Source organism: Sinohyriopsis cumingii, chromosome 10 (genome assembly GCF_028554795.1).
Source record: "Sinohyriopsis cumingii isolate HCF-2022 chromosome 10, ASM2855479v2, whole genome shotgun sequence".
NCBI lineage: Eukaryota > Metazoa > Mollusca > Bivalvia > Unionida > Unionidae > Sinohyriopsis > Sinohyriopsis cumingii.
The window spans coordinates 400,418-423,392 of NC_142970.1; the positions used below are offsets into that span (position 1 = coordinate 400,418).

At 33.1% G+C, this 22,975-nt stretch overlaps 2 protein-coding genes across 5 annotated transcripts in view; one reads left to right on the forward strand and one right to left on the reverse strand.

Moving 5' to 3' along the window:
• The window catches only part of LOC149789476 (uncharacterized), a 287,180-nt gene extending 266,287 nt beyond the window's left edge, over positions 1 to 20,893 (reverse strand). For 2 of the 3 annotated variants that reach the window (XM_089971480.1, XM_089971478.1), the window contains exons 1-5: positions 20,397 to 20,893; positions 18,364 to 18,775; positions 15,981 to 16,113; positions 9,056 to 9,097; positions 6,137 to 6,190 (exon numbers count right to left, since the gene is read on the reverse strand). In XM_089971480.1, coding sequence (XP_089827606.1) covers positions 6,137 to 6,190; positions 9,056 to 9,097; positions 15,981 to 16,113; positions 18,364 to 18,775; positions 20,397 to 20,421 — 666 coding nt within the window. In that variant the 5' untranslated portion in view covers positions 20,422 to 20,893. The remainder of the gene's footprint in view (positions 1 to 6,136; positions 6,191 to 9,055; positions 9,098 to 15,980; positions 16,114 to 18,363; positions 18,776 to 20,396) is intronic. The other variant, XM_089971479.1, reaches the window with a different exon arrangement.
• A 317-nt stretch (positions 20,894 to 21,210) lies between these two features.
• The window catches only part of LOC149789477 (uncharacterized), a 34,636-nt gene continuing 32,871 nt past the window's right edge, over positions 21,211 to 22,975 (forward strand). Inside the window, exon 1 of one of the 2 annotated variants that reach the window (XM_089971484.1) lies at positions 21,211 to 21,353. The gene's annotated coding sequence lies outside the window, so the exon portion shown is untranslated. Of the gene's footprint in view, positions 21,354 to 21,378; positions 21,532 to 22,975 lie in introns of those variants that run through there. The other variant, XM_089971483.1, reaches the window with a different exon arrangement.

Here is a 22,975-nt window from a genome sequence, read left to right on the forward strand (position 1 = left end):
TAAACATATGCCAAGAACCCATAACAATAGTAGATGTTATCTATTTTCCCTCTAAATATAGCAGGTACTGAATCCAGTGACATGCTAAAACGTGTCAAAATGATTTAACAGGGACACCAATAAAATGAAATGTATCTAAGGACTGGAGAGAACATATCAGCAAAAAATGCATACAATGGACAGTAGATGTGCAAACAAACTATGTATTGTGGTAAAGAAAAGCGAGTGCCCCAAGACTACATTAAGTTAAAAATGATATTCTGAATGACAGAAACAACCAATTTAACTGAGATCTCATTTATCATTTTGTGTTAAAAAACAACCAATATAATTGAGATCATAGTGATAATTTTGTTTAAAAAAAACAACCAATTTAACTGAGATGATAGTGATAATTTTGTGTTAAAAAAACTCAACCAATTTAACTGAGATCATAGTGATAATTTTGTGTATAAAAAATTAACCAATTTAACTGAGATCATAGTGATAATTTTGTTTTTAAAAAAACCCAACCAATTTAACTGAGATCAGTGATAATTTTGTGTTAAAAAAACCAACCAATTTAACTGAGATCATAGTGAAAATTTTGTTTAAAAATAAACCAATTTAACTGAGATCATAGTGAAAATTTTGTTTAAAAAACAACCAATTAAACTGAGATCATAGTGATAATTATGTTTTTAAAAAACCCAACCAATTTAACTGAAATCATAGTGATAATTTTGTGCTAAAAAAACCCAACCAATTTAACTGAGATCATAGTGATAATTTTGTGTTAAAAAAACAACCAATTTAACTGAGATGATAGTGAAAATTTTGTTTAAAAAACAACCAATTTAAATGAGATCATAGTGATAATTTTGTGTTAAAAAGACCCAACCAATTTAACTGAGATCATAGTGATAATTTTGTGTTAAAAAACAACCAATTTAACTGAGATCATAGTGAATTTTAAAAAAAAAAAACAACCAATTAAACTGAGATCATAGTGATAATTTTGTGTTTAAAACAAACAACAAATTTAACTGAGATCATAGTGATAATTTTGTGTTAAAAACAATCAATTTAACTGAGATCATAGCAATTTTGTGTTTAAAAAAACAACCACTTTAACTGAGATCATAGTGATAATTTTGTGTTAAAAATTAACCAATTTAATTGAGATTATAGTGATAATTTTGTGTTAAAAACAATCAATTTAACTGAGATCATAGTGACAATTTTGTGTTTAAAAAAACAACCACTTTAACTGAGATCATAGTGATAATTTTGTGTTAAAAATTAACCAATTTAATTGAGATCATAGTGATAATTTTGTGTTTAAAAAATTAACAAATTTAATTGAGATCATAGTGATAATTTTGTGTTTAAAAAACAAGCAATTTAACTCAGATCATAGTGATAATTTTGTGTTTAAAATAAAACCACTTTAACTGAGATCATAGTGATAATTTTGTGTTAAAAAAACACAACCAATTTAACTGAAATCATAGTGATAATTTTGTGTTTAAAAAAATTAACCAATTTAACCGAGATCATAGTGATAATTTTGTGTTAAAAATTAACCAATTTAACTGAGATCATAGTGATAATTTTGTGTTTAAAAAAATTAAGCAATTGAGATCATAGTGATAATTTTGTATTTAAACAATAAGCAATTTAACTCAGATCATAGTGATAATTTTGTGTTAAAAAACACAACCAATTTAACTGATATCATAGTGATAATTTTGTGTTTAAAAAATTAATCAATTTAACTGAGATCATAGTGATAATTTTGTTTTTAAAAAAACCCAACCAATTTAACCGAGATCATAGTGATAATTTTGTGTTAAAAAAACAACCAATTTAACTGAGATCATAGTGAAAAGTTTGTTTAAAAAACAACCAATTTAACTGAGATCATAGTGATAATTTTGTGTTAAAAAACAACCAATTTACTGAGATCATAGTGAAAATTTTGTTTAAAAAACAACCAATTAAACTGAGATCATAGTGATAATTTTGTGTTTAAAACAAACAACAAATTTAACTGAGATCATAGCAATAATTTTGTGTTAAAAAACAATCAATTTAACTGAGATCATAGTGACAATTTTGTGTTTAAAAAAACAACCACTTTAACTGAGATCATAGTGATAATTTTGTGTTTAAAAAAATTAACAAATTTAACTGAGATCATAGTGATAATTTTGTGTTCAAAAAACAAGCAATTTAACTCAGATCATAGTGATAATTTTGTGTTAAAAAACAACCAATTTAACTGAGATCATAGTGATAATTTTGTGTTAAAAAACACAACCAATTTAACTGAGATCATAGTGATAATTTTGTGTTTTAAAAAATTAACCAATTTAACTGAGATCATAGTGATAATTTTGTGTTTAAAAAATTAACCAATTTAACTGAGATCATAGTGATAATTTTGTGTTAAACAACAAGCAATTTAACTGAGATCATAGTGATAATTTTGTGAAAAAAAACAACCAATTTAACTGAGATCATAGTGATAATTTTGTGTTTAAAAGATTAACCAACTTAACTGAGATCATAGTGATAATTTTGTGTTTAAAAAACACAACCAATTTAACTGAGATCATAGTGATAATTTTGTGTTTAAAAATGTTAAACAATTTAACTGAGATCATAGTGATAATTCTGTGTTTAAACAAACGACTTTAACTGAGATCATAGTGATAATTTTGTTTTAAAAATTAACCATATTTAACTGAGATCATAGTGATAATTTTGTGTTTAAAAAAATTAACCAATTTAACTGAGATCATAGTGATAATTTTGTGTTAAAAAAACAACCAACTGAACTAAGACCATAGTGATAATTTTGTGTTTAAAAAACAACCAATTTTAACTGAGATCATAGTGATAATTTTGTGTTAAAAACAACCAATTTAACTGAGATCATAATGACAATTTTGTGTTAAAAAACCCCAACCAATTTAACTGAGATCATAGTGATAATTTTGTGTTTAAAAATTTAACCAATTTAACTGAGATCATAGTATAATTTTGTGTTTAAAAAAACCCAATGAATTTAGCTGAGATCACAGTGATAATTTTGTGTTAAAAAAAACAACCAATTTAACTGAGACCATTTTGATCATTTTGTGTTTTTAAAAAAACAAACAATTTAACTGAGATTCTAGTGATAATTTTGTGTTCAAAACCTCCAGTTACTAAATAAAGTGAATATTCACCTTGCACCGCAGACCAGCATAAGGAAAAGACATACCAATGCAATAATAATACTATATTTACAGAGGGCGATTTGCTTACTCAAGGACTAATATCCCTTTAAGTCATATTAAAAAAGTATAATAATCTGCTTTACACAAGCGATAATAGTAATTATACTTTAATTCAAGTATTATAGATACTAAATTCTATTGTAATACATTAGTAGGGGCCCCGAGTGGCCGAGTGGTCTAAAGCGCTCTTCGTTACGGATCACTGCCATCTCACCTCTGTCTGCGGCGGTTCGAGTCAAAGATTCAGCCAATGTGGGCATGTGAGAAAGCTTGCCAGTAGCTTCTCGTGGGTCGGTGGTTCTTTCCGGGTTCTTCCTCCACCATTAATACTGGCCGCCATGTATAGCCTATCGTGCTGAAAAATGGCGTTAAACCCCACAACAACAACAACAACAATACATTAGTAACACATACATTAGTAACACATATATACTCAAGACATCTCTTCCTAAATACTGTAGTATTTCCTACACATTTTACATACAGTGAAAGCTTGTTCCACTTAATTGTACGAGCGTATTGGAAGCTTTTTTTTTAAACTGTTCTGTTCTTGGTATCAGTGGATGAAAGATTCCATGTTAAGTTGATTTCAAATGATATTCTGTTGAATAAGGCCTGAATTAATCCTGAAAATACTGGTGAAGCTCCATGCAGACATTTATATACAAGAACTGCCTTGTGAAAATGAAATCTTTCATATACTGTAGACCATTTTAGCTCTGTAAACAATGCTTTTTCATGAATAATCATAAATGCATTGGAAGAAAATGCATGCTGCCCTATTCTAAGTTTATAAATCCTGCCAGCCTGAGATCTGAGCACAGATTCCACATACAGATGAACAATAATCCATTGTTGGAAGAATATATGATCTGTGGTAAAGAATGTGAGCTTTTGTAGGTAAATATTTCTTGATTCTGCTGAGTAGGGCAATTCTGGACAAGTTCTTTACAAAGCATATCAATACAGTCTGTATGACTAGACATTTAGGAGATAAAACTGTTACAATTTTAAGGTCACACTGTAATTATTTCCATTTAGGAACAACTGTATACAATTAAAAGTATTTACTTGAAAACCCCAAGTTTACTCAGCCATCCTTTCAAGGAGTGGTGACAACATGTAATGACTAATTAGATGCTTGATTTTGTGCAGATTAACACCATTTTTCAACAAATGATAAGTGAAGATAGAACCACCAACCCCATGGGATGCTATTGACAAGCTTAATCACATATTGGTTAAAATGAGACAGAAACTCACATAGACATAGGTGCTATCTGTAAGCGATCTGTAATGGAAAATGCATTAGACCACTCGGCCAAATGGGGCCACTTTTATATAGGGCCAACGTAATATCATAAGAAAATTATCAGTACTCCCATGTCTGCCCAAAATGTATAATAAGGAAAGATTTTCAACTTGGCTACCATGATGGCAATATTGTAGGTATGATGAACATCATTTTCATTTAGAACCAGCTACATATCAAAAATGTCAGATCAAGCTTTTCACACTGGCCACCACTGCCATTTTCATTTAGGACTAGACATCCTAACAAGTCTTTCAATGAAAACCTTATGTTGATATGATCATCAAATCCTGAGTGGAAGCAACATGAAATTGGCTGCCATGGTTGCCCTAATGGATGCCAAATAGACAACAGTTACCTTTAGGGCAAATAGGACATCATAAGACATTATATTTAGTGAAAACCACATGCCAATATAGCCATCTGTTCAGGAAAGGTAAATGTGATCAGAAAATTTTCAAGATGGTCAATGCAACACAAGTAGGTTATTTAGTGCAAAGTAACTTGAATAAATTGCCTTTGCCAAGAACACACCATGAACAGACATGTACTCTTATAAAATGGCAACATATATGTACATCAAGGGGTCTTTCAGTCACTGAATTCTGTCATTGTAAATATCAGCACAGCTAACTGATCAACACATTTTCCCACAAAGCAGGTGGCTGAAGCAGGACTGGCAAGTCTTTGAATTTTGCCACACACCTATTACATACGTACAGAGGACTCCCGCCTCAGTGATTTTCTGCGTCCCTGATCAAAATTTGGCATCCAAATACACATAATTAAGCATTTCTGAGATCTCTGCAATGGTAGGATTTTAACCCACACCCTTTCAGTGCCACGCACTATCCATGGAACTAATATGGCTCTATTTTCATTTAGAACCATCTACACATCATGAGAAAACCCCTGCTAATAAGATTATCCATTCATAAGGAGTGACAGAAAGATTTTCAAGATGGTAATATGGTGGTCATATCAGATGTCAAATCAGCACCAATTTTTTAAAGGACCAACTAAACATCCTAACAATACTTTTAGTAAAGATCTATGTTGATAGGCCCATCTGTTTAGAATGAGTATTGATAACCAGATTTCCAGACTGGATGTTGGGGGGTGGGTGGGGTGGAGGGGCACCATTTTCACAGCCATTAAGGAGGAGTGGGAGATTCTGAAGATGGCCACCATGCTGACCCTATTAATAGGATGTCATATAGATGCCATTTTGACATAGAACCAAGTAAACATCAAGAATGCTGCTGTCACAGTTGCAGCCATACTGTATGTCTGAGCAGCATGATTTTTATTTAGAACCAACTAGACCTTGGAACAAATATGTGTGTGATGACTATCGTCCAAGTACATTATTAGGAGGTGAAGCGATAACAAACTTACTTGTGCTGATGGAAGGACTATGAACAACAGGCCATTATATAAATTCTTTTATGACCAGTACAACTAAAAACCTCTTGATTAAGAAGCATCTCGAAAAGAACTGATCTGAGTAGCAGGCTAGAAGAATTCTGATATAACATTAGGGAAGAAAAGTATTTACCTTTTGTTGTTCAATGCTGATATTGTTTGAAATAGGTGGTAGTTTTGTTGATGGCTGAAATACAAATTAATAGGAAATTAAATATTTCATGGAAAGTCATACAACATATACAGTGCATAAAAAATTAAAAGTTTGCTTAAAAAATTCATGATAACTGGCAAACATGGCTGTATATCTCTCTTCACCCTTTGCTTTTAGCACATGTAAAATTATAAGCATAAAATGGTCACTTACAATTATAATACTTATCAGGTCTATACCAACTAGAGCATGCCCAGCAGCAAAAATCTTGGATCATGAATATATCACTGTGCATTATCTCCCCTGAAAATGATAATGCCACAGCTACAGGACTCAAGGTACTAATTAAACTCCCATAGTAAACATATGGAAACACCATCATATTCAAAATTCAATAAGTTAAAATTTCTGGGTGCTGATTATCAGACTTATATTTCTCTGTGCAAAACTATCCTTGGTGCAATCTTCTGTGTGGAGAACATCATATGACCCACGGCATTTTGTTTATCTACACGTGCATGAAACAAGTTATTGATTCTGTACCAAATGAATCAGGTGCTACTTTCTTTACTGACTACTCCTAAGTCAAGCCTGTAAAAATACTAAAATTGCATCAATAGAATTTTGTCTATATATTTTTAAAATTACAGATAGGATAAGCTCTCAAAAGATATTTTTACTAAAATTTTAATTTTCATTATTAACCAATTATGGACCACCAAACCCATATATACTCTATTATTTGTTCACCCACTTCTAGACTGGCTCACAGTTCTTCTGTATAATTAGTACCGTGTGTCCTATAACCAGATTTAAATCATTTTAGAAAAAGTTGTATTTTACTCTTCGATATTGGAGCATAATTGTAAGAAAGAATTGGCCATGCTTGTGCATGGATGATAGTGCAATAGCATTTTATGTGATACCACTGAATATCACTAAACTGCATCTGCATTACATGTTGCTGTGTTGTATTGTACTTATTAGTGGCTTATTCTTGTTATTAAAACAATTGTTTTCTGCCTTTGTATCTTCATGTTATCTTTCTATGGCATGCATGCTACACAAAAGAAATACAAATATGCTGACAACAGCAAGTATGACATCACAGGGAATCAAATTACATGACACATTGTATTTTCATCTCTCACTGGCTATAAGACAAGTTTTAAATGTTTTAAATTTCAAAATTGCATTTCTTTTCTTGCTGGCTCTCACAGAAATAAGATGCAGTGCATCCCTATTCATATTAATCAAACCAAACAAATAAGTGAGCCAAATGACAAGCCAAAATGATAAGAGGCCATTGCCCTTTTGTGACTAAAACAAATACACACACACATGAAGCATCAAGAGATGCTACCATTCCAAACTTAAACTATCATCGCAAGTGATTCATCAACGCCAAATCTTAATAAAAAGATAAAAAAAGCCAAAGAAAAGTTCCATAAGTTTTATTATACTGAAGAATTAAATAAATGAGTACTACTTTTTAGAATAAAACTATGGGAAAGGGTGAGGAAGCAAAGAATAGACAGAGTAATTTCTTTAAGCCTGGTAATGTTCCCCACAACAAAGGGAAAAATGTGCATCAACCCAAAAGACACAGCCACTTGAGGTCTGTCACATAAGGACAACAAGAGACAAATTTGGAAAAGCTATACAAAGTTCCTATAATACTGATATTGATGTTGGAGACAGAAAGAACATGTACAAACTGCTGCGGCCCAAACTAAGAAGTAAACTGGAGGTTGAGAAATGTGTGAAAAACTTTGCGATGCCAAGACAAGTCCACGTTTCTATGCAATATTCAGACACTGATAAAACTTATCACTGCATAAACTACTTGTTAAATTAAGTAATAGAATTGAATTGCATATTAAAGTTGTCTAATACATAAATCTATACCTACATTTACCCAAAACTCATAAAAAGTTATGAAAAAGTCTCAAAATCATTATTGTGGCTACTTTTCACTATAAGCAGTGTTAAATTACTTTTTAATATAAAGCTGAATAAAAAGCATAAATTATTAAAAAAGAGAAACAAAGCAAACCTTCCAATCACTCAATTACAGTCAAATAGGAGGTAATATACATTGATTTGGCATACCAAGTAGCAAGCTCTAATTTACAGCTAAATGATTCCATACTATCACTTGATAGTAAGTGCAGAGCAATACTGCCATTATAAATAGCATTTGTTTCAAATCTGAAACCATATTTCTGGGAAAATACATATCACTTAGTGCACACAGGAAAAATTGCTGAGATGTGGATTAATGTGTTCTGAGAGCACCAGTTCCAGCACCCTGACTATAAAGGTTTTCTATCATGGGACTTAGTACACGAAGAGAAAAAGAGGTCTTGTGTGGCATGAGAGAGCAATATGTTCAACATGCAGTTATACATCAAGAATGTTTCAACTGTATGAAAAGATGCCGAAGAGAGGTTGGAGAGAGAAAAAATTGCCTGTGTAAATAATGCAATACAGATAGGACTTTCGCAGACTCCTATTGGAAATGAAGGGTTGAAAACTATTCTTTTAAATAAAAATGTCCCTCCCTGCTCCCTCAACTTAAGGATTGGAGAAAAGTTCCAATACTGTTTGCCAAAAAATTGAATGTACCAATATGAAAGACATGGCTGAGCACAGAAAAGGTGTCAAGGAGTTTAATTATACGATAGGAAATAAGACAGATATAATTGATATTCAATGTGACTCAACATATAATAATGCAATCTACAGGTTGAGGCAATGCAGCATGTGCAGTTTTGTGCACAGTCCTTTATTTTTACAATGCTCTTTGCTTTGATTTATTGAACATGTCTCTAAAGTTGGTCTATATAAAGAGATTAATGAAACTGTTTTAAATTTAAAGGTAGGAGAGATAAATACCGCTTCCTCTTTTTCTTTGACCAGTGCAAAATTCTCCAAAGCCTGTAGCAAAAAAGATTAATTATTAAATTATGAAATTATCTATCATATATATATATATATATATATATATATATATATATATATATATATATATATATATACACAAATTTTGTGCATAACACATGAAAACACAACTCTAAATTAAAAGTAACTATTGTTTGCCATTAGGCATGCATTAAGACAATATTTTCTGACATAACAAAAGCATGAATGCATCTTCAGGTATTGCATTAAGCACATAAGTATGAAGCAAGACATCCTCAAAGTGAGTAATGTTCAACTTTCTGAAATAGTTTCCAGGAATTCAAGATATGACCATTTCTTCTTTGTAGCTGCTGACTATTGAAACCCTCTTGCATTACTTTTTAAAAACATATTAAAAAAGAATCCCTCAACTGGACTGACACTATTGGCAGAAAGTATTTTCTAGTAATTCAAGACAAGGCCATTTCTTTTATTTAATACCCAAGTGCTGAAACAATCTGGCATATTCTTGAGTGATAAGATTTACTTTGCAACTGTGGCAGCCATATTGATGTAAGTTTGGCATCATTATGAAAATAATGCCAAACTTACATCAATATGGCTGCCACCTAAACGAATTAGGACAAACTAGATACTATTAGAAGAATATTGGTGAAAACCCCATGTTGACATGACCATCCATTCAGGGCAATAACTATAAGATTTTCAATATTTTCCTTATGGCAGCCATATCTGAGGTCAAATTGGCAATATTTTCATTCAGGATAAACTAAATATCATGATTATTCCTCTGGTGAAAACCCCATGCTGACATGACTTTCTATTTACAAAGTAGCAATATCAAGATGGCTAATATGGTGGCCACACAGTACCATCACATTAACACCATTTGCATTTAGTACCAATGAGACATCAGGTTAACACCATTTGCATTTAGTACCAATGAGACATCAGGTTAACACCATTTGCATTTAGTACCGATGAAACATCAGATTAACACCATTTGCATTTATTACCAAAGAGACATTAGATTAAAACCATTTTCATTTAGTACCAATGAGACATCAGATTAACACCATTTGCATTTAGTACCGATGAGACATCAGATTAACACCATTTGCATTTAGTACCGATAAGACATCTGATTAACACCATTTGCATTTAGTACCGATAAGACATCAGATTAACACCATTTGCATTTAGTACCGATGAGACATCAGATTAACACCATTTGCATTTAGTACCGATAAGACATCAGATTAACACCATTTGCATTTAGTACCGATGAGACATCAGATTAACACCATTTGCATTTCGTACCGATGAAACATCAGATTAACACCATTTGTATTTATTACCAATGAGACATCAGATTAACACCATTTGCATTTAGTACCAATGAGACATTAGATTAAAACCATTTGCATTTAGTACCAATGAGACATCAGATTAACACTACTTGCATTTAGTACCAATGAGACATCAGATTAACACCATTTGCATTTAGTACCAATGAGACATCAGATTAACACCATTTGTATTTAGTACCAATGAGACATCAGATTAACACCATTTGTATTTAGTACCAATGAGACATCAGATTAACACCATTTGCATTTAGTACCAATGAGACATCAGATTAACACCATTTGCATTTAGTAAGAACCATATTATTTCGGAACAACTACACATCATCTGAAGTCATTACTGAAAACCCCATGTTAATAGGATCATCCATTTAGGAGTACTAACAAGATTTTCAAGGTGGCCATTGTGGCAGCAATAATGAATGTCCAAGCAGCACCACTTTTATTTATGACCAACTCAAGTATGGGCTGAATTTGTGTGCAGAGTTTCATTGCAATCCTCCAATTACTTAAGGATGAATACAAAAATTTGCGTTAAATGAACTGACAGAGAATGAGCAAGAGAAAACAGGCCATCCACAGCTCTCCTGGTCTATGACTAATACAGCTCAAAAAGTAACTGCAAAAGTTTGCATTAATTCTGGGTTTCTTTTATTCATTTGTTTTCACAATTCTGATGCATTAGGAGCCCTGGATGTCTGAGTGGTCTAAAGGCCTTGCCTTTACAGATCACTCAAAACTAACCTGTGTGGTTCAAGTCTAGGCTCAACCAGAGTTCATGTGACAAAGCTTTGCTATTAGCTTCCCATAGGTCAGTGGTTCTTCATGGGGTCTTCCCATATTCTTCCTTGACCAAATATAGTGATAGCCACATATGATGTGCTGAAAAATTAAACCCCACAATTCCAAACCAAACTGATGGTCTAGCTAAAAGCCAGATTCCTCCAACATTTTTAGCAATCACTAGTGACTATACTAACATACATGTAAATGGCAAATCCTGATTTTTCTCCATATGAACAGTTGCCTAGAGCTCATTACCCTACACTGCGATAGCCAATGCAATTAAGAAGCATGTCTTCAGGGATTGGAGCTTTAAAGCTGAACTTTTAAGAACTGAACCAAATTAAAACTCACTTGAGAAACAAATGCAAGGAACAGACCCTACTCAAAACAAAGTTAACAAAATATCAGAGATCCTATATGTCTTATCCAACAGTATTTAAATACGACATCTAGGTCATATCATGCTAATAAATATGAATATATGTTACCATAATGCATAACTTGAATTTGCTTCACATTATTTTCAACAATACAATTACAATTTGGTTGCATTCCAAGCTTATTATTAACCTCACAACCAAAACACTATATGGGATATGATTATTTCTGAAAACTTCAGAGTCCAGAAAAGATCAACAGATGGTTTTAGTTCATTTTCATAAAAACAGCACTGCAGATCTGTATCCAGTTAATGGCAGTTGTTGTTGTCATAGAGTTTAATGTGATTTTTTCAGCACAAGATATGTTATAAATGGCAGCCAGTATAAATGGTGGAGGATGAACCCAAGAAAACCTTGGAAAGAACCACTGACTCATGAGAAGCTACTGGCAAGCTTTCTCACATACCCACATTTGCTGAGCCCAAGACTCAAACCAACACAGACAGAGGTGAGATGGCAGTGATCTGTAATGGTGAGCACTTTAGACCATTCAGCCACTTAGGGCCCCCTCCAATTAAGGGTGGGGTGGGGTGGTGATTTGGATTTTTAACGTAACTTTAAAAAAAATTCAGTCATATCACTCTGATGTCTGCAGTGTGGCAGTTCATAGTGATGTCTAGGAGTGAGGCATTATGTTGCAGACATGTAGCATGATGTCCCACCTAGTCACATTATCCTGACACCAGGCAAACCAGACCTAACACTAACCTCTTAATGCTGAGTGGCCAACAAGGCAGCTGTTAGTACCATTTTTTAAGTCTTTGGTATTACTTGGCCATGGATCGAACCCATGACCTCCTGCATCCAAGGCAAATGCTCTGACCACTAGGCAACCAGAGTGGTATCCAATTAATGTTTATATCCAATTAACTCAGATGGTTTTGGGAAAGAGAGTGAGGTTGACAAACTGGGCAACTCTGTTACTGCTTAAATGTTTTATTGTTCTTGGTGAATATCTTCAAAAATGAAGAAATACAAAGAAATACAGAAAGAAATGAAAATTTGAACAACTGCAAGTCTCAACAAACCATAGTTGTATTATGTTGTGCAACTGGTATAAATACTATTCAGTTTCATGCAATACAAATCTGATGGACTTATATTTGCCTCATTCTCAACCCAGATCTATTTTATAAGTTACATTTCCCACGTGATCTAGCAAGTGTGCATTGGAAATAAGTCCACGCTTGTAAAGGCAGCAGCCAGTTTGTTTTTGCATTTCATAACTCCTTTGATTGAGATGTTGATTTTATGTGTTCAGTGCCCTAGCAGAGTCCAGTATTCTTTTATTTGTGGCACTTGGCACTCTGTGACCATGCTACTCACTTGAAACCTGTTCAGCTGTGGGAATCCATGAGGTTACACAAAATTATAGAAGTCCAAGTTTACTTTCATTTAATATATGCCAAGTTGGTCAATGGTCTATCAGTTACCTCATCAGCTGGATATTTGTACTTATATTAATATACAAATTATCAAATGTCTATCAGTTACCTCATCAGCTGGATATTTGTACTTATATTAATATACAAATTATCAAGGGTCTAACAGTTACCTTATCAACTAGATATTTGTACTTGTATATAAATATACAAATTATCAAGGGTCTATCAGTTACCTTATCAGCTGGATATTTGTACTTGTATATTAATATACAAATTATCAAGGGTCTATCAGTTACCTTATCAACTGGATATTTGTACTTGTATATTAATACACAAATTATCAAGGGTCTATCAGTTACCTTATCAACTGGATATTTGTACTTGTATATTAATACACAAATTATCAAGGGTCTATTAGTTACCTTATCAGCTGGATATTTGTACTTGTATATTAATATACAAATTATCAAGGGTCTATCAGTTACATCATCAGCTGGATATTTGTACTTGTATATTAATATACAAATTATCAAGGGTCTATCAGTTACCTTGTCAGCTGGATATTTACATTTACAAATGAATACACTCTGAAAGTCTCACAAATATGGGTAAAAGGAAATGTAATGCTTATGGTGTGGATTAATAGTTGGGCTCTGAACCAATGATGCTAGAGAGTGATATTTAAAATGTCATTTACAATAGCGTTGACTATAAGTGTATAGTATTACCTTTGTACCGGTTTACCATGGTATTTGTTACAGTGGTACATACCAAAGTACTTTTTTAATGTACATGTACTGGTATGTAGGTAGTTTCTTTCAAGGATTGTTCAGAAATTCCCAAGGATTTTTTTAAAAACAATTTATACAAATTTCATGAAATAAACAGTTTGTTTTTATTATTCTTAACCAAATAATTCAAAAGTTACAAACCAAATAAGAGTTATTCTTTCTTTTATACAAAATTGTTGTATCTGTCCCAAATTAATGGTTAATGTAATTATGATCCTTTAATCACTTTTGACACTTGTCACATATGCCAATGAGGTAGCCAATTCCAACAGTTGGAAAAATATTGGATACCCCCCCAAAAACATTTATCTTGTTTTAGTTCTTTACAAGCATATGGGAATATGTTAAGTATAAGTATTCCTTTATCAGACCGTGAATCATCCTATAATTTTAAATAGCACACTTGTGTTCTGTCTGAATTTTACATAATTTCTCAAGACCACAAAATATGTTGTTTGTTGAACGTTTTATATTTACTGGCCCCATCTGATAAATATCTTGGCTGGGCATTAACATTCTACCCAAAGTTTCCTTGCCTATTATTTCATTATTATAGCCAGAACATTATAGGCTACAGTATTAACACTTACTATTTTTAATAAATAGGTTCTCTAATGTCAGCACAATGTCTTTCACAGTATCAGCTATAGTGTAAGCATAATCATTCCACTTTAATTACAGCTTTTTAAATTACATTTTGTACAACAATTAACATACACATAGGAAAACCATGTATTATAAGGTATTGGTCATTGAACTGGGGATGGGGTGGGTGGATAGGTGAGTGGGGCTGCGATTTTCTTTTTTGAGTTGAAATATTTTCTTTCTTTTATATCAAGATAATTCCTGTTTTGAAAATAATATCATTGATAGTATATGGATTATATTATTATAAATCTGAGTATGATTTTGTTTAGCTACTGACAGGCAGAAATTAAACAAAAAAGTGACAGGCCCCTGCCCCAAAACATTAACTTGTTGGTCTGTAATAGAGGTACACCGTGATATGTTTCGCAGCACATTCTGAATACTGCTGCAAAATTTTTTTTATGGTACCCAGCTCTAGTGTTGACTATACGTTTTTCGTTTACATAAGGTGATGAAAACAAAATGTGCTTGTGGTGTAGATATTCAGTCACTAATTATACAGCAAAGGGAGATTACCAATAAAGCAGTTCTCTTTGATGGCACACAAAGGTGGCACTCTACAGTTTCATATTCTGCATAGGTTAGAATTTTAAAGAGAAAGAATTTACCTGGGTTTCCTCACTGGTTATGCTGGCTACTTAAAAAAGACCTTGTATATATTAGGTATTGTTCAAAGAACCTTTAATTCCCTTTATTTTTGTGTATAATTAATAGGTGTAATATGGGTTATAGAGGATACAGCTTGGCCTCACTCCAGATGTGAATCTTTCAAAAACTGCTAGCTCCACCTGGTCATTTTTACTTCCTGGGCTTCAGAAGTAAATTGTATTTAAAAAAAAACACAACTTTTTTACATTTTATATATGCAGTAATTTTTCCATTGCACTTTCAGAAGCTGGTATTGTCTAGTTGGGCAAAATTTATTTTCCCTATTTTAATAGGTGCTAAAGATAGTGTACTTTAGACTAATTCAGGCTGATTTTTTTATCATAAGAGAGTAGTCATTTTAGTTACCAGTGTGCTTAGATCATGTACAATTTCTGTAAGTACAATATACAAAGAAATGTCAGTCACATTACATCAAAGTAGCATAGAGGTATGCCAACATTCTTTCCACTGTGCATGTTTCAAATGCAAGCAACTTCACCTTACATACACCACTCTCTCAGAAGTACATAATAACTGGTGAGCACCCCCAAAGTCATAGCTTTAATACAGGTAAAGCTGCATTTTCTGATTGACAGACACATATCAAACACAACAACTATGCAAGTAGTGTGTGTTTTACATTCATTACCCAAACCTAACCAAAACAAAAAATTATCCTTTTCAACAGCACACTATTATAATTTCACTGCTTGGGAGACTTTTTCTCCTGTTTCTTTTAGGACATCAAATGATGTAATCTGATAAATTTTGGCCCAGAAAAAAACAACAAAATTTGTGTCACCTAATGACCAACAAAATACAGTAATTTATACCATTTTGACTCTATGCTGGATGTTAGAGAGCTGATCCCTTAGCTTTTCCTGCTTGCGGATTTTCTTGCTGTTTTTGACATTATAAAGGATCTCCAATATTTCTCTGTCTTCAGATGGATTGTTGACGAAGGACCTGGAAAGTGGAACACTGAGATTCATATAATAAGTAATTATTCACATCAGTTAAAAGAAAGTTCAGGTCTGAAATATCACACTTGACTTCATCACCATTTTAACACATTTAAGGATATTCTCAAATGATGGACATTACTAGAGCATAGCATTTGGAGACATTTTAATATAAAAGTTTTATTTACTCTGCTTAGATCCAAATGACCAAATGATAAACTGAATATATCTCTGAATAACCTGGTAACTAGTGATTTTCATGAAACACTGGGAATTTCTCCATGTGTCATTTTTTTCAAACAAGACTTTTGTTCGATTTTCTTTAGGTGGGTCAATCAACACAGCAGGAAAGAATGTTACATCAGTTGAACATTAGTACATGAAATTAAGCATGTAACAGCTGACATTACCATCATATAGCTAAATTTCCATGTAACAGCTGACATTACCATCATATAGCTAAATTTCCATGTAACAGCTGACATTACCATCATATAGCTAAATTTCCATCATTCCCAAACTTCTTTAATTGCAGCCAATACAACACTATTTTCAAAATAGATATCAAGGCAAGCATTTCATTGTTTAATTGCTGGGTGTTTCTTTAATTTATGTAAATGTACAGAGTGTTATGAGAAGTGCACTACATTATATGCATTTGAATTACAGATTATACTTGCAACCATGTAATAGCAGACAATACCATTGTTTATTAAAAACATATTTCAATCACTCGAAACATTTATAATTTCACCTGGTGTAGTGCTTTGTTTAGATGTTAAAGCAAGCATCTTGTTCTTCTAAGGCAGAGTGCCAACTAATTAACTTGTTTAAATTAAACACTTCATTTCTAATAATCAAGCATTTCCATTATCATTTAGAGTTATAAATATTCATGCAGGTTCTTTGTGTGTGCATGTGTAAGGTTTAACAGCACATCAGCATTATCCTAGCTATAAAGTGCTGATTAAAAGTTCAGTTAAAAATATAAAAGTTCAAAATTGCACAAATCTTCAGAAGATAGACTCTTTCAAAGGACACAAGTCAGACAGGATAAAGATAAATGGCAAACAGTTCTGGAAATTAACTTTCACTCTGCAGGTCTAATCAATGTACTGCAGGACTGAAGTCATCAAAACAAGAGCACATTAAATAGACAAATATTTGCATGCATTCCCTGGAAATAGCTACCTCACTAAACTCTAATCATACACTCAGAAGGGTCTGTATTGTACAAGTGTTAGTCCTGTGGTGACGCTATACAGTTTCGCATTTTGCATAGGGTTAGGAATTTAAAGAAATAGAATGTCCCCGGCTTTCCGCACTGGTTATACTGGCTATTTAAAAAAGACCTTGTATATCTTAGGTATAATGCAAAGAACCTTTAATTCCCTTTATTTTGATGTATGATTGATGGGTGTACTATGGGTTATAGAGTATACAGCTTGGCCTTACTTCAAATGTGCACCTTTCAAAAAAGTGCTAGCTCTACTTGGTCATTTTCACTTCCTGAACTTCAGAGGTCAATTGTGTAAAAAAGAGCCGATAACTTTTTTTACATTTTATATATTTGGTAATTCATTCATTGCACTTTCAGAAGCTGGTATTGTCTAGTCTGGCAAAATTCATTTTCCCTATTTTAATAGCTGCTATGTATAGTGTACTTTAGACCAATTCAGACTGATTTTTTAACACAAGGGAGCAGTCATTTTAGTTAGCAGTGTGTTTAAATCATGTAAAATTTCCAAAAGTACAATATCCAAAAGAAATATCATCCACATTACATTAATGTAGCATAGAGGTATGCAAACATTCTCTCCACTGTGCATGTTTTAAATGCGAACTACTTCACCTTACATACGTCACTCTCTCAAAAGTACATATTATCTGGTGAGCGCCACCTGTGCTACCTAATGCCAGCCTTATTAAATACAGCCATATTTAATATCATAGACTGGACTTCTGTGCTACATAAATGATGAAAATCTGCTATATAATGCTAATTTGGAATGTAAACATTGCTTACTGTGATGAGTATGTATGAGTGATTTTACTATGTAACTTGCATAAAGAGTTCTATTGCTTAATTTCGTGATTAAATTCAGAATATTCACCTCAGTTCCAAGTCTATATTTCTTGTGTGCATAATAGTAATCTCAAAATTTAACATTTTGGATGCTGCAGCAGATCTAAATCAATGCAGTTTTTAGTTGACCAGCATTTTATATAAGCCAATATGGTGTTTTTTGATTACCCTCTACATGATGGTGATGATTTTGGAGGAATGTGTGAATCACTCAAATCCTCTTCAAAGTTTTCTGCATCTGAACTGCTGCATGGTGACTTGGTATCAAAACTGTGATCATCTTCAGCTTCCTGCAAATTCTTCGGTATATCCCCATGAGAAACGAAATCTTGAAACAGGGCTTTTGGTTTTGCCCCCATTGATGATAAGTTTAAGTCTAATTCCAGATTACTGCCCCCATTCCTAGATCTTTTCATCTTTGTTGACTCTGGCTGGCTTGCTTGCTCATTGCTCTTCCTCCTATTCATTACAGGGTTCTTCACAAAATTGTCTAGTTTTGGTTCAGGGTCACTTTTGGATTTAGGGATCTTGGGAACTCCTTTGGACGAGGGTGTGGAAAATGACACCCTATTTCCTCTCCCTAACAAATAATATAAAGAAAATGCATTGCATAATTTTCTCCCTGTGCCAAATTAATTTCAACAATCAAGACTGGAACCTTAGCATCTTTACCCAGGGTGATGACTATATTAATGCTGGTCTGCAAAGAAGTTGTCATGTCAGGTCAAAAAGTGAGGTGATCTAGAAAGAATAAAACAAACAGGTGATCTAGAAGAAGAAAAAAAAAACAACAGTCACAAATATCCATGCCCATTTCTTGCTAAGAAATTCAACACATATCAGTACCACATGCACTTGTACAGCAAAGAGCAGATTTATTAATATCAGCAATAAATTCTTGTGTTACATCATTAATTTTAAAGTCAGACTACAGCATGTTTTCTACTATTTTGTACAATGTTCAGGACCAGAATATTTCAGTAGATGGAGAAAAAATAAGAGTAAACCATGCTATGGTCAGGCACAACAATGACTGATCAAAGTATATAATGCAAGAAAAGTTAATATTTGTTGAAGCGATTAATAAATCCATGATCCAAAAGCCTGTTCTTATCATCAACCTTCCTAAACATGAGCCTACTGCAGACATAGTCACAGTGTAAAATCTATAATATTGTGCAAACAACATATTTCATAGCTAATTTTTATATATGATTGTAGGTTTTATACAAAGATTATTATTTTTAGGCAAGCATATTCAGTTGGTTTTGAGTTCTAGATACAGTCTTGATTCTGACCCATGAAGATTCCAGAAACAAAATTTGTTTAGTCTGATGGAAATTTCCAATGATCCTCAATCTGGTCCTCTAGCTGTGTCATTGGTTTTTATACTAGGGTTGCATTTATTAGAATTACTCATTATTAACATCTCTAGTAGAATCATTTTTTTGTGTTTAGATTTTAATTTAAGAGTATTTATTTCAATTACTGATTGGGACTGCAAAGTGCTTTTTGACTTTTAAACTAAATATACTATTTTGGGATTATTGTGAATTCATTTATAGACATTTTGGATTATATCTTTGTGTTACATGCACATCAACTCTGTTCCAGGCTATTAGTACTTCAGCATGTACAAGGCTAGAATTCTGAACACCACTGGAATTCACTGGGACTACTCTATACCTTTGGACTTAAGACAGAACATTTGGGTTTTAATTCACAATACTGTAAGTTCTTTTTAATTTTCTCTTTGCATGCCAGGGAAATAAACTTTATGAATTCTACCAAACTTATTGTGTTTTTTTTTTTTTTATTTTTTTTTTTTTTTTTTGCTCTTCCCTGCTACTTAGGTTTAAAATGATATAATATTATGTTGATTCTTATTCAATGGAAACATTATGTATATTGAACAACTAAATAAATCTCTTGATATAAGTATACACGTGACACTTTCTGAGAAACAGGTTGAGATTTGACATAATACTTGGTAAGATCTATATAAAAGATCATCCATGTGCACTGATGCAAAATAAAAACATTCCTTTGGGTTTACCTTTACCATTATGCTGATATGTTGCAGACTGTGTGAAATATGTACTTCTTTCACACACGGTGTGAGATTAAATATACATACATATGTTATGTATAAGGCATGGGATACGAGAACGCCCTACCCGCCCTGTTAAATTTTCTCATACCTGCAATTCGCTGTACTTGCCTCATCACGTTCCCTGCCTATTCTCGTTAAAACTGAATCAGTTCATTCAAACACTGTGCTTGAAAGCTACCCCAGCAGCATAGCAAGAACTTCGACCCAGCCACACAAAAAAAACAAGCTTGTTTCATGGGAATGTTGGGCCCCACTCATTCGACAGTTGCGGGACTAAAGATACTCCCTATGCTACTAACAGCGACAGCCCCATCTCATTAAACATTAAACTCTACCATCTCTCGGTTATGCACTCACTTGAAAACGGCTGACCAAAAATATATATAGACGTCTGCACTATGGTGCCTACCTAGTTTTCGCATTTCTGAAAAAGAAAATCACCGATGAAGAAGAGTTATTTCATGATTATCTATGATTATATCTATTTCATGATTATCGTGCTATCTTCGTTTGGCTGAATCCCTGTTGCCAGCAAAAATTTCACCACGTGGTTGCGGACAATGTAAGTAACGTCAAAAAGCATCTCTAAGATCCAACCATTATACCATTGCAAAGGGTGACTAATTTTATCAGTTATTAATATTTTGGTGTACAAACCACCATTGGGATATATATTTTATATGCTTTGAAATTAACTCTTAATATTAGTATAAAAATGAAATTTTTACATAGAATTGTACAGTCAATGATGTTGCTATACAGCTTGAACAGCCTTTTAATAAATAGAACAGTCCACCCATTTTTGGAAATAATCAATAGTAGTATAGTCCCTTGGCGCAATGACGTCATACATTTTTAGCATAATTAGCAGCCTCACTTGCGAAAGAATATACTTTATTATTTGAAATGTAGTAACTGTCTATTCATTGTTAATATCTTAATTAAAAAATATAAAATGGTGGAGACTTTTGTTTTACAAACAGATGAATATTCTCTTCGAGACTCTTCAATAAATGATAGACGTGAATGGGAACTACTTTTCGTGGTAAGGACTAGGTTAATCCGCGGTGTGTAATTTATGTGACAGACGGTCTGATGTGTGTCTAACGCGAATATGATCTCATATGCTTATTAAATAAGTACAGTTCAAGAACAGTGATTAGGGAAGCTTGTCAGGCCCGTGACATACAAAAGCTCTTGGCCAGTTATCATCTGCTTTTTAGGTAAGTTGAACGTATCCAAACGAGACCGTCTATAGCCATTCATGTGATCACGTTATTCAGCTGTGGTATTGTTAGTACGTTTCATTGTTTTCTGCGTTAATCTGTTACCTTACGCTTTGTTTACATTGTTTCGAAGCACGTGGGTTGCACTAGGGGATGTAGGCCACATATGTCAAATGGATCAGTATACAAATTGATTGTGTTAGATTACAATGGAGAGAAAGTTTTTGTTTCTTCCAGTTTTTACAGGGAAGGCTCTACAAAGGCAAGTTGCAAAGGGAGTTAACATGGAATACAGTTACTCTGTTTATGTTTCATGTATTGAACACAGGTGCTCGACGCGAGCTTTATGTTGAGGGAAAAAACAATCATTTGAAGGAAGAAAAACAATAATACAGAGTGACAAAAATACATTAGATTACCCCCATGACCCGTTTTGACATGGGACCCTCTCTATATATAATAGAGAAGGTACGTAACTTCCAAAATACTTCATTCCATCCATGACTCAAGATTTCCTTCTGCTGTTATCGTCATTAAAAGCACGCGACCATACAATATGGCTGGTTTTACTCCTGAGATATTTTTCTATTCATCAAGCCATCATTGACTTTTCTACATGGTACCAAACTGAAGTTACGGGCTCCAAAACGTGCAATTTTTGTGAATATTTACTGCTGAGACAAGTCCAAGCTCATGTGACAATAAGTATAACCTTTTGAGCCAATCACATTTCGGCATTAACGAGTGTGCTGCATAGTTTACCCATAGGTGTCAACCCTTTGAAATGAAAACCTGTATGCCAGACCAATAAAAACTTTACAAAGACCAAAAAAGCTTTACACGAAAAAATGTATTCATACATTACATAAGATCGACAGTTTTAACACAACAAATGCTATACACAAATTATTATGACACATAATTAATTACATTTCTGAAACTATTTCATTCTTTTTACTTATAACACTATCATCTTCCCGCTTTGGCTAAGCAAAGAAGCTTTTGATGGATGCTTCCTTCTTCATGTCAAAATATCTTTCATCCAGTTTTGTTCTGAAGTGTTCCTCCAGATCATATATGCTCAGAAGACAACTTCAATGTCTTTACTGCATATTTTACAAAAAGCATGTGAAGATCCTGACTTGGATACATCTACAATGCCAGGGAAGACTTTAATCCAATCGGCCTGAAACTTGCCACAACCTCTGTCATTGTCTTCAAGCTTGCGTTTCTTTGAGTTAGGCCCAGCCATTTGGTAGATGGAATATTTCAACTAGATGAGAGAAATAAATACAAAATAATTAAAAAATTTAGATTAGGGTGTGATAGAGGAAGATCTCCCGATTACAAGTATGTTAAAAATTTATATTTGTCAAAAAAAAAAAACAAGATATTACGCCAGGAGCTGTAAAAAAATTTAAATTGAAAATATATTTTTTTA